This window comes from Gymnoscopelus microlampas (genome assembly GCF_963454915.1).
Source record: "Gymnoscopelus microlampas genome assembly, chromosome: 7".
Taxonomy (NCBI): domain Eukaryota; kingdom Metazoa; phylum Chordata; class Actinopteri; order Myctophiformes; family Myctophidae; genus Gymnoscopelus; species Gymnoscopelus microlampas.
Genome location: NC_139944.1, coordinates 44,165,384 through 44,178,119, shown reverse-complemented (window position 1 = coordinate 44,178,119; position 12,736 = coordinate 44,165,384). Strand labels below are relative to the sequence as shown.

Genomic DNA, 12,736 nt, shown 5'->3' with positions numbered 1-12,736 from the left:
AAACAGTAATATCAAAGCTAAACCGTTACATAAAAAGTGGCACCCCAGATGTTTAAAAGGACCTCAATCTCAAGCAAAAACAACTGAGTTCACAGGTGCAAAACCGGATCATTTTCAACAAACAAAGGAACAAACAAGCAAAACTGTGCAAACAAGCTCAGTGGGAAATAACAATTTTATTTATTCAAACGCAATCAAAAAGGGAACATTTGCAATTTCAAAATGGAAAAGTTTGATGGAAACTTGTGGGTCTTTGATGAAATAGAAACTCAGCACCTGTGTTGGTGTCAAACCCACCACCCTCAAACAAATCATCACCACCACCACCACCCTCAAACAATGTCAACTCAAGCTAACCAGCCTCAAATACATGAACCGGATGGAAATTCACCTGCAGTAAGTGAAATAAATCAGATCAATGAACCGGATGGAAATTCACCTGCAATAAGTGAAATAAATCAGATCAATGAACCGGATGGACATTCAACTGCAATGAGTGAGCATGAACTGGAAATTGAAACGCCATACTGAAGTTCTGAGGGTTGTAAATACTGCTCTGCCCCTATTGTACACAATTTGGAACACACTCAATCATCAGTAGCAACATGCTTGAAAAATCTGGAGACCATGAATACAGAAATATTAACAATATTAACACTACTTCAGTGGCTGGAACTGCTGTTCAAACCACACTACAAACCAGTTCTCCTGTCATACCACCTACTGCACCATCTGGTAAGGCGCATCAACATCTGCAGTCCACGCTACGCACTGGTGGAGGTACACGTCGGGAGAACGTACAAGGTGACCTGCGAGGAGGATTTATGGGCAAATCTCCCATTAAACTCCAATTAACCACCTTTGGACAGCGTGAGGACACCTCAGATCTATTGCGTTATTTGGAAAAGTGCCGTGACTTTCTCGCCATGCAGCCCCTGTTGGATGAGGAACTCATTGTGACACTCAGGAATATGTTGCATGGCACTGCCAGAGACTAGTCGGATGTAGTAGGCCAGGAGACCAACACCTGGGCGTGTTGGTCTATGAGGACGAATTGGCTGAGAGTTCGAACCCGAGTACAGGGTGAAGACGAAAGCCTTAGACATTTTGCCTATATGTACAGGTCTCTGTGCCAACGTTGGCAGCCTCAGCACAAGCAAGCTGCGAAGCAGTGGAGTGAACACGGTGGATTGCGTTGGTTCGACTTGGACAACAGCTGGCAAAAGACAGGGAAAATCGGCGTGTTTATGACCAGAGAGTACAGACAACAACACCAAAAACAAGACAGAATAATGCTGTAAAAGTCACAGTCACTGTGAATACAACCACTTCTTCCAAAGCTCCAGCACCGTTCTGTTGGCGTTGCAAGGGCACACATGCTCCTGCTACACGTCCCCTTGCGGATGATGGAAAGAAAAGTAAGGGATATCAGTCTTTTTCAGGACAAGGTCCCCAGGCTGGTGCCAACACGGTAACTTCTGTGCAATTATTTTCCCTGAAGCTTTCCGCATCTCACCCACTTAAACAAACCTCAAAGCAGCCATCACTCCAATTGATGGTGCCCGTAGCGATAGGACATTGGAAAGGGAGAGCGATTGTGGACACTGGCTCCTCCTTCACACTGCATAATCGGGGCCTATGGACAGCAATGAAGGAAAGGGGAAAAGGTGACATGACTCCTTGGACTAAGGGTCCCATATACTTGGCCGATGGAGAGCAGAAAACACCTGTGGGTCAGAGTGAAGTGAAATACAACTTACATGGCAACTTACAATGGACTCAAGCCACTGCTGTAGGTGTTAGCTTTCGCTAGCAGAAGCCTAAACAAAGCGGAGAGAAATTACTCAACCAGCGAACTGGAGTGCCTAGCTGTTGTGTGGTCCGGAAATAATAAAATCTTCCGACTTTATAATTTTTTTCTAGATAAACTTTATTTTGACGCGCTATTCCTCCCACAGTTTGGGCCTGACAGACTGCAGTATGCTTATGCAGACTGCCTATCACATAATCACCTCTGTGTCCTGTACAGGCCACCATCGGAGGCCGGTCTCTTTGATGTGGGACCTGAGACGAGGGCGTGGCTGCACGTCATTGAGCTGGACATCTGATGATGACACACGAAAGAAGGAAAACGCCTGAGTATCACTTCAGTTTTTAATATATTGTAATATATGTATTATCTGTTTGTTTATGTTTTTAATATATGTTTCATTTTGTCTCTCTGTTGATTTTCAGTGACCTTTCGAGTTACATCATGGCAAGGTAACGACACAATCCAAACCCCTACCAAAGTGTGTATGTGTGCGCGATTTAGTGTTGACTATAGTAGACTATAGATCTTCCGGGTTTCTTCTTCTTTCTTTCAAGATAAAGTTTATTTTGCCGCGCTACTACTCCTACAGTTTGGGCCTGACAGACTGCACAGTATGCTTATGCAGACTGCCTATCACATCATCACCTCTGTGTCCTGTACAGGCCACCATCGGAGGCCGGTCTCTTTGATGTGGGACCTGAGACGAGGGCGTGGCTGCATGTCATTGAGCTGGACATCTGATGATGACACACGAAAGAAGGAAAACGCCTGAGTATCACTTCAGTTTTTAATATATTGTAATATATGTATTATCTGTTTGTTTATGTTTTTAATATATGTTTCATTTTGTCTCTCTGTTGATTTTCAGTGACCTTTCAAGTTACATCATGGCAAGGTAACGACACAATCCAAACCCCTACCAAAGTGTGTATGTGTGCGCGATTTAGTGTTGACTATAGTAGACTATAGATCTTCCGGGTTTCTTCTTCTTTCTTTCAAGATAAAATGTATTTTGCCGCGCTACTACTCCCACAGTTTGGGCCTGACAGACTGCACAGTATGCTTATGCAGACTGCCTATCACATAATCACCTCTGTGTCCTGTACAGGCCACCATCGGAGGCCGGTCTCTTTGATGTGGGACCTGAGACGAGGGCGTGGCTGCACGTCATTGAGCTGGACATCTGATGATGACACACGAAAGAAGGAAAACGCCTGAGTATCACTTCAGTTTTTAATATATTGTAATATATGTATTATCTGTTTGTTTATGTTTTTAATATATGTTTCATTTTGTCTCTCTGTTGATTTTCAGTGACCTTTCGAGTTGCATCATGGCAAGGTAACGACACAATCCAAACCCCTACCAAAGTGTGTATGTGTGCGCGATTTAGTGTTGACTATAGTAGACTATATATCTTCCGGGTTTCTTCTTCTTTCTTTCAAGATAAAGTTTATTTTGCCGCGCTACTACTCCCACAGTTTGGGCCTGACAGACTGCACAGTATGCTTATGCAGACTGCCTATCACATAATCACCTCTGTGTCCTGTACAGGCCACCATCGGAGGCCGGTCTCTTTGATGTGGGACCTGAGACGAGGGCGTGGCTGCACGTCATTGAGCTGGACATCTGATGATGACACACGAAAGAAGGAAGATGCCTGAGTATCACTTCTGTTTTTAATATATGTATTATCTGTTTGTTTATGTTTTTAGACTATAGTAATCTTCCGACTTTCTTATTCTTTCTTTCAAGATAAAGTTTATTTTGCTGCGCTACTACTCCTACAGTTTGGGCCTGACAGACTGCACAGCATGCTTATGCAGACTGCCTATCACATAATCACCTCTGTGTCCTGTACAGACCATGTGGGACCTGAGACGAGGGAGTGGCTGCACGTCATTGAGCTGGACATCTGATGATGATACACGCAAGAAGGAAGACGCCTAAGTATCACTTCTGCTTTTAATATATTGTAATATATGTATTATCTGTTTGTTTATGTTTGTAATATGTTTAATTTTGTCTCGCTGTTGATTTTCAGTGACCTTCAGATTAATCAAACTGTGTGATGAAGCAAGGGAAAGTCATTCATCATTGGTGGTTTTGCCATTACCTGAGGAGGAAATTGCAAGGCAAAATTCATGGTTTCAACCAAAAATGTATATTCTGGAAGGTTTTGTACAGGATGTACACCTGTGGCTATCAGAGGTGAAACAGCAAATGCATGTCATTATTCAGAAGGAACTACCAATACATGTCACTGTTGAAAAGGAGCCACAAACACCGGTCACTGCTGAAAGTGAAATGTGGAGTGCTGTACATTCTGATGACATTGGACCCCATGACAGTATATCAAATGTATCAAAATCCACACACAAATCCACTCCATCAAAATTATCTTCAACTTCATCTGCTCATCATAGCTCAGGCTGAAAAGGCTGCTCTCATGGAACAGGTGGCTGGCTTACACAAAAATATGAAATTGAAGCATAACAGGAGCAACTAGAAATGGAGACTCAGCTGGAAGCAGCAAATGCAAAGGCCCATGTACTGGAAACCATGGGCCAAGGAACTCATCAAGAGTGTCAAGTGGGACAAACTCAAAGAAAGGAGCTGCTGCTCCAAAGGAAACAACCCCATTCAACCCAAATGCAAATACATACCTACCTACCTAAAAAGGAAACAATGGAAACCACAAAGCCTCCCTCCCAGCCACAGGTTGTGAGACCAAAACAACCACTTCATGAAAAATCTGCCAAAGCTCATTACATGACTCCTCTAATGCAATACTCTCTCCCCAGGCAAAATGTTCAAACCGAAAATATAATAAACCAAAATGTGCAAACTGAAAATGTACAGCTTCATGGGAAAAAGAATGTTCAAGGTCATGTCACTCACACTACACCCCCTGCAGGTGATATTTGTAATGTGCTACGAAGACAGAATGAAAAAACTGCTTTACTGGTTAAGCAAAATCTGTATTCCACTTTACCACCAAGAGACATTCCAGTTTATGATGGTGACCCATTGCAATATGAAATGTTTATCAGGGCATTTGAGAGAGGAGTGGAGAAAAAGACTGACGATTACAGTGACTGCTTACATTACTTTGAACAATATACAAAAGGCCATCCATACAAGCTCGGATAAACCTGGAGGAACAAGGCATGCAAGCTACAGGAGAGGCATGGACATCGTGCTAAGCTTTCTGACCTTGTACAATTCATAGAGAGACAGGTAAAAAATACTGTCTGACCCACTGTTTGGAAACATACAAGATGCTAAGCAAACTACAACTGTCAAAACCTCAACCATCATCAAACCAAGAGACACAAGAGACATTCCAAGAAGCAGTTTTGCCACAACAGTAACACCCATAGAAACGGCAGTGCAGTCAAATGGAGTGGAAAGAAGTGTATTCATCAGCTATCATAATGATTGTCTTTTCTGCAATAAAAGTGGTCACACATTGGAGCGGTGTCCACAGATGAAATAGAGAAGACACAGAGAGAAGATGGACTACTTAAAGGAAAAGGGAGTCTGTTTTTGGCTGTTTGAAAAGAGGACACTTAAGCAGAGACTGCACAAGTCGTTTAACCTGTGATACGTGTGAACAAAACCATCCTGATATACTCCACATTGAAGAAACCAGTGGTGAGCTGTGGATTTTTGAACTAAGGGTACTGTATTTTATGACGTCACGTGCGCAGGCATGTGCACATAGCCACTTACTAATACTGTATTCAACATGTGATTATTAATGTATTTATATTTCTTATTATTTTGTTGCATTGTTAATTTGTTGTTTTTATTTTTGTTTCAATTAATCAATTATTTTATTTTCCTTTTAGTTTTATATAAAAGCCCTTTACATAGACTCACCCACAGATAAGCAGTTAAAATAATCAGACAACTTGTCTTTGTCTTGTCTCAGAGAACTGGGTGCTCTGCTAAGCAATCCCCTTCACACTCTGCAGTGCACATTCAATTCAAGTACATGGCTTTTCTCCAGTAGCCTAATGTTATGCAAAGCAGCCAGGTAGACGCTATTGAGAATGTCTCGCCACTGACGGCGCTAACCTTCAGAGGCTATTGTTTAAACTTTAAGGTGTTAACGACCGCCGCTGACGGTGAGTGCATGTTGAGCACGCGCGAGCCCCCAGCCCCCACAGTCTCATAACTAAGGGTACGCCGTACCCGCCCGTACCCCCTAGAGCTCAACCCTGGAAGAAACGGAAAAGAAATCAATAGGAAACAATGCTGTCGTCTCACCTCACACATGTGGTCATATTGGGGCCGGTGATGAAACCTCCATCTTCTCCATAGTACCCGTTCAAGTGAAGAGCCACAGGGAGACAGTGTTGCAAACATATGCATTTTTGGACCATGGAAGCACATCCACATTCTGCACTGAAAACTTAATGAGAAGGCTAAACATTACCGGACAAAAAACTAATATTCTTCTCCGCACAATGAACCAAGTGAAGCCTGAGACCAGTCACCATATCTCAGGTTTGGAAATAGCCAAGTTGGACAAAAATGATTTCATACAACTCCCTAATGTGTTCACTCATAAAACCATGCCTGTCTCACAACACAATATTCCAAAAACAACAGGGCTTGTCACCATGGCCTTATTTGAAACATATCAAACTGCAAGAAATAGACTCTGGTGTTGACCTACTGATTGGCAGAAATGCTTCAAAGTTATTGGAACCTTTTTGGAGGTGGTTAACAGCCAGGCAGATCGACCATATGCTGTGAGGACCCTATTGGGGTGGGTCATCTATGGTCCCTTGATAGGAGACAACAATGTCAGGGATGAGACTGGCTGCACTGCTGCGGCTGTCAATCATATCATATATCCAGAAAAACAATCAGGACTTCAGTGAAAGAACAAGCAAGGAAATGGAAGCCAAGTCAGGGTAGGATGAAAGATGGACTACTGCGTGAAACAGATCTGTTCCGCAAGGTGGCTTGCCTCCCACAAGAAACGTTGGTGGTTATGTCCTCATACCCTTTCGCCATGGTCTGGAACAGCAATATTAAAGGTTACATTTTCTTTTTCTTTCAGCTAGTTCCCATCATGGCTGCACCTTCCTCGATCATCACCTGCTTGTCTCTCTCAGCACACCCTAAATTTGCTATTTGTCTTGCGTTTCAGCATCCTTCTCCCTCCGCCTCAGATAAACCATCTCTACCTCACCTCTCGCTTTATCCACCTCTCTTGCTTTATCGTCTAACCTTCTAACCTGGGCTTATACTCAAATGTAGTCATTTCTGTTCTCATCCCTCCATGTTGCTTCTAATGAGAATCGTAGCATTTTCAATCCGGCCGCCTCTAGTTCTTTGCCCTCTACTAACATGACCACTTGCCCGGTGATTTATTGACTATGGTTCACATAATTTATTTTCTGATATTGCACTAACATGTTTGTGCTGTCTTTTTCAGGTCATGTATGCCAGGGATGTGTGGTTGGAGGATGGAAAGGAGACAGAGGGTACAATTCCTAATAATTGGATCGACAGGGGTAAGGGAACCATTAGATGGCCAAATGCCAAACAAACACAACTTACAAGATGAGAAAGGACCCCCAGGAGGACTGGCTGACGTCCCAGTTAGTCAAGATAAAGATGACTTCAGGCAGGTTTTTGGATCATTTACTCAATAATTCAAGTACAAATAGTTGAATCAATGTTTACAGTTGAATTGTATAACTTCTAGTTAAAGCTTGTGAATGTGACAACTACAACCTGACCAGCCAAGCAGAGGAGGAAGAGGAGGATGTGGATGTGGTGATAAGAGGGAAGAGGAAACCTGTTAAAAGACAAGATGATGACTGATGTAGAGTTCATATGTTTCTCAAGTAACTTCTAAATATGAAATGTGTTAACAGAAACTGGGCCTCACATTGTAGACCATTCATGTTTTATATGACGTTTTGGAGCATTATGGGTAACTTTCTTCTATAATCAATTTATAAGTCCATTGTCAAAAATGACAATCAAATGCTTTAATAAGCCGTATAGGTGCCCTCCTTTCCTATCGCACCAAGGAAGTTGCAGTCCAGCCAGGACAACAATGTGTTACTCAATGCTTGTTGAGTATTGATGTCAATTTATGAAATACCAGTAAGACTCCCTAATCGGGAGATAAGCGACCGTAGGTCACATGTATACAGAAGAGGGCTGTAACGGCGATTGGTTCCTAGTTGTGTGGAGGGATTGTTTGTGGGGGGCAAGCCCCCGAGTTACGGCATTTTATGTGAGCTGCAGTGGCAGGGGGTCCTTTATGTTTCAGACTCTGAAAATCAAGCCCTGGATGGCCTGGTGGATGTCGTGGTGGACACCATGTCTGTCGAGTTGGAGCATGCTGAGGGGTCTTGGCACAGGGAGATGTCTACACACAGTGAGTATGAATCACATTTAAGCAGTCACCTTTTGTATTTGGTATCTAAGAACATTCTTTGTCTTTTCCAGGCTCCCGACATGCAAGTGTAGCACCTCGGAGCAGAGAAATGTCCACACCCCGTGAGTATTCACTTTCTCCATTGCACCAACACATTTTAAGTACAGTCAGTACAAGGTGTTACATGTTGTGCATACTAAAGAAATCATTACCATACCTAATTCACAAGCAATGAGTAAGTAGTTACAGGCTCAATGTGTTGAACTATGTGTATCAGAGGAGATGTGTGATTGTCAACATCTAAGACCAACCAGTAGGGGTAGTCTTTTTCAGTGTGACATGGTGTTGTAGTAGTATTATGTCCAAGTATTAAGTCTTTAGTGATGGCTCCAGCCATCAGGCACAGTGATGGCTCCAGACACAGTGTCGGATACCGGCACAGCATCAGGACCAGCCACGACTCCAGGTACAGCAACAGCTCGGAGGCACTCTGTCAGGTCCAGACATGATGACAGGTCCCACCGCAGTGATGGGTCGAGGAACACGGTCAGGTCCAGACATGACAGATCCAGGGACACGGTCAGGCATGGTGAGTTGTCCAAAGGCCCCAAGTAATCAAAACCTTTACAATTCAGCAAGTAGTATCGTGCACCCCTAATTGTTACAATATGACATATTTATTATTTCTCATCTAATGTATAGTCATCTGTCTTGGAAAGTTTTAATGCAAAAATATCACTTTGTAATTTCTAAAATGTACTTTTGTTCTTATTACAGGTGCTATGCAGTGACTGAGAGGCCAACATGGGCATTCCCATTGCCAGCACAAGGTAAGTTCTGAGCTATTTCAATGAAGACCCCCAACAAACTGGGGGACACTTAATTTGCAACCCTTCTCTCTCCTTTCTTCCTTTACTGTTCTCTCTGTCTCCTCTCCTATCGGGACACAAAAACTGCTCTTCAATTATATCAGTGTTTTGTATCATTGTAGGGTGGTGTCTATAACATGTCTCTGTGTACACTTACTTATTTTTCAGTATACCAGAAGAAAGTCCTGACCATATCAATATTCACTAAAGAACCTGCCTCTTCAGCGGCCAGTCATGTTGAGAGAATGGAGGACTTCCAGAGAGAGGAGCAACTCCTCAGTGATGTCCAAGCTTTTAATACCCTGGTAGGCTTTTCAAGAGTCTGGAAGTAATGAACAGCATAAGATGCACTCGCACACTTTTTACGTTCCTCTGGGATATGTCAGTGAAAGTTTTCATGGACTTATTCCAACAGGTGCTGCAACTTTCCCGTTATAGAGGGAAGGACGTTAAGGACTGTGTCCACAAAGTTCTTGACAGGTATGTTTCAACATACACTATGAATTAACCCCTGTGTGATGTTTGGGTGCGCTGTGGTTTTCAATGTGTGAACACTTATTTGGTTAATTCTTCTAGATGAGCGCCTGACTGCTTGTTTCCATTAATTTGCCTTTTTTTTTTTTAGCTTAACACCTGAATCCTCTGTTATGTCATGTCAATGACATAATGGTTGAACATTAAGTGAAAATTAGTAGTATAAAGGGTTTATACCATGTTTTACAATAAATCCTAATCCTACTACATTATCAAATGTAATTTGTTTTTCTTAAGGCTCTTCAGTAACAGTCTGATGGCACAGTTGAACATGAAGGGGGAAAAAGAGAAGACTGCGGCTTTCAGCGCAATACAAGGTAAGCCCATATTTCATGTTGACCAAGGACAAATCAAAATGTAATTGGGTAAAACATGTCCTTTCCGGTTGACATAAAAAAAATACAATGCCAACTGTCTACCGTTACCGTTGCTATCATAACATTTTAAATAACTGGTGGTTAGGTGTAGAAGGGAGATGGCTTTGTATTAAACTAGTTGTGGATGTACAAGCATTTTTGCATGTCAATATGGAGACTCGCAATCAGTTTTATTGTCACTTCCACAACACACACTAGGCAAACAGGGGAGCAAAATGCCATTCTCCTCAACTCATGATGCACATTAAAAAGAGGCAAACATTAAAAAGTAAAGAGCAGACAACATTGGTAAAAAGTGCTGATGCATTCAAAGTGCAATCCATCTTTCAAGATGTTGGTTTTGGGGGCAATACATGGTTCAGGGTTCTGATGGTTTGGGGCAGCTGTTGGATGACCTGCTGGTGCTTCCCCCTGAGCTCTTGAACCTCCTACCAGATGGCAGGAGTTCAATCGAGCTGTGTATTATGTCAGATAGGGACTAGGACAGCATGTTGCCTTTGCACATTTTTTATTGCCTTTTTCTACTATGCAGATGCAGTCATGAAATTCGACCCAGAAGCCACAGAGGACCTCATAAGGCAGCATGCCGCAGACCACCTCAAGCATGCTCCAGCGAGAAGGGGAGGACACACAGCAGGCACTCAGGACTGATTTAACTTGAACTTTCACTGTCCATTGTGGGGGATCTTAGTGTCACAGTATTGTACAGTGTTGTGTAATTTGAACTTGTGTTCTGTTCAACGAAGTAGCTCTGGTTGGACCTTACCCTGGTAGCTCACTGGCTATTCAGTACAGCACTTGTTTAATATGTTTCAGTTGTTGTGGAACCGGCCCAAGCAAAAAGGGTGTCCCTGCAAAGTAAGCTGTGCTATTATGTTTTATTATTATTTTATTTTCATTCGACTAGTGACGTGGACTTGGACTTAGCCCCCCTCGGACATACCTGTGGACTACACCAGGTACAAATGACTTTTTTGTTGCTCTCCCTCATGGAGCTACTTGCGGATTATACCAGGGTCAGTCCACCCTAGGTGGACACGCACTGACCTTTTGCACCTTAATCCCATGTATAACGCACTGACTTTTTTGTCTTTTTTTTTATTGTACTCTTTTTCTCTAAGCACCTTAACGTCATAAGTATATCATGCACAGTATACGTACATTGCTGCTATGCTCAGGCACCTTAGTTTTTATTATCTCAGGTACTTTGTAAATATGTAGATAACTTGTTTGGCCTTCTGCTGTTCTCTTGTTTGATCTCCTTCCCACTTGCCCCCCACCCCTCTTCTTCTTCCCCCCCTCTTCTTTCTATGGAAATTAACGTTGCGCTGGGAACGATGTACAAAAACGAATTTCACCCACTTTTGTACCTTGTAAACCTGTGATGTGACAATAAACCTGATTCTGATTCTGACGTGTAAAAAAAAAAAAGAGAAGTTAACTGCTCTGTTCTGGATCAAGCTTAATCAGCCCTGGTGACTGCTTTGTGTGTGCTTTGTGTTAAGTGGCTGTCCCGCTTCTGTTCTGTCAAAAATAATTCAAAGCTGGCTTGATCTGCTGTTTGTTTGAATACTTAATTAGTCAGATAGGTAAACGTCATGAGGTACGTTAAGGCTAAAAGGATAACACAAGTCCTGGGGACTTGTTTCCATTGTGGTCCTATGAACTAGATTCCATTTCAGGGGGTCTAGTTCCAGTCCACAAATATTCCACAATCATATGGAATATTTGTGGAATATTGTAATTGTGGAACATTTGTTTGCGCAGCTGTGTATTCACAAGAAGAATAAAGAGATAATAAGGAAATAAGTGTGTATTGAATTGTGATTTGTTTGTAAACCTCTGTGTACTGTATTCCCAGTTTTCAGAAGGTGGCATAACCATTTGATCTTGTTCATTTTCCTGTAGCTTTGTTTGATTAGCTTAGCAGCATGTTAACTACTAACTATGTTAAAGCTACAGGAAAATGAACAGGAAATGGGGATTACAGTTATGCACCGAGCCTAGAAGAAGTGGATTGTTTGATTAGTTTATTTGAATATTAAAATTCAAAAGGATAAAAAACACAAGAAAGCCCGTAGGCTTGTTTCAATCGTGGTCCTTTGGGAAAGGGGACATAGGGAGCTACAATACAATACAATATAATAACATAAAAAACATAAAACAAGGCCAAATAAAACTTACAAATTCAAAAAGGACAAACAGAAGACTAAACATCAACTAAACAAAAACTAAGATTGGGGTAAAGATGTCTATAATTAGTCTAAATTTGACGTAGAAAAGATGACCACATTTGGACTAGAATAAGCCCTTATGTAGAGGTTTGGACGTTCAGAAGACATCCGACAAAGACGCAATTAAAACTTTCATTCTGCACCCTTCAGGGACCAAAATGGGACGTTCAAAAATGACCTCATTGCACATTGGGAATAAAATAATATACTGTATATGTGAAAACATCTGTTCCATTCCTGTTGTTCCCTGAAGATGAAATGGTCGAGCTCGTTTGCCTGACCCCCAATTGTTATAATTGATCGTTCCTTCCGACCGACCGAGAGGCATACCGGACCGAGCTGGAAGGGCAACACTGCCCTCTAGTGGATACATCCAGTTTGTACATGCACATGTTAACCCAGAGTACAGAAGTCCTGACGTCACTCGTCCATCCCCTGGGTCGTAAAGTCATTTCCCTATGGAGAATAACATTGGGTCATCATAGAATCGTCTCATA

At 42.2% G+C, this 12,736-nt stretch overlaps 1 protein-coding gene across 4 annotated transcripts; it reads left to right on the top strand.

The window, feature by feature from the left end:
- Positions 1 to 4,362: 4,362 nt before the first annotated feature.
- Positions 4,363 to 11,611, top strand: LOC311048714 (uncharacterized protein). 4 transcript variants are annotated; one of them, XR_014601102.1, is made up of 8 exons: positions 4,363 to 6,867; positions 7,269 to 8,347; positions 8,619 to 8,814; positions 9,003 to 9,055; positions 9,263 to 9,399; positions 9,510 to 9,574; positions 9,866 to 9,945; positions 10,538 to 11,611. XR_014601102.1 is itself a non-coding variant. In XM_084061983.1 (7 exons), the coding sequence occupies exons 4-7, from the start codon at positions 9,340 to 9,342 to the stop codon at positions 10,654 to 10,656; spliced, it is 324 nt and encodes a 107-aa protein (XP_083918109.1). In that variant the 5' UTR covers positions 4,363 to 8,347; positions 8,619 to 8,814; positions 9,003 to 9,055; positions 9,263 to 9,339; the 3' UTR covers positions 10,657 to 11,611. The 4 variants fall into 4 exon arrangements, 1 of the variants encoding a protein (XP_083918109.1); XR_014601103.1 differs by having other exon boundaries at positions 4,363 to 8,225; positions 8,297 to 8,347; XR_014601104.1 differs by having other exon boundaries at positions 4,363 to 8,347; positions 8,607 to 8,814.
- Positions 11,612 to 12,736: the final 1,125 nt, after the last annotated feature.

Excerpts from the sequence above, each read along its gene's own strand:
- LOC311048714 (XM_084061983.1), top strand. The coding sequence starts at position 9,340 with ATGGAGGACTTCCAGAGAGAGGAGCAACTCCTCAGTGATGTCCAAGCT. Across the intron at positions 9,575-9,865 it reads GTCCACAAAGTTCTTGACAG|GCTCTTCAGTAACAGTCTGA; the intron begins GTATGTTTCAAC and ends GTTTTTCTTAAG. Across the intron at positions 9,946-10,537 it reads GGCTTTCAGCGCAATACAAG|ATGCAGTCATGAAATTCGAC; the intron begins GTAAGCCCATAT and ends TCTACTATGCAG.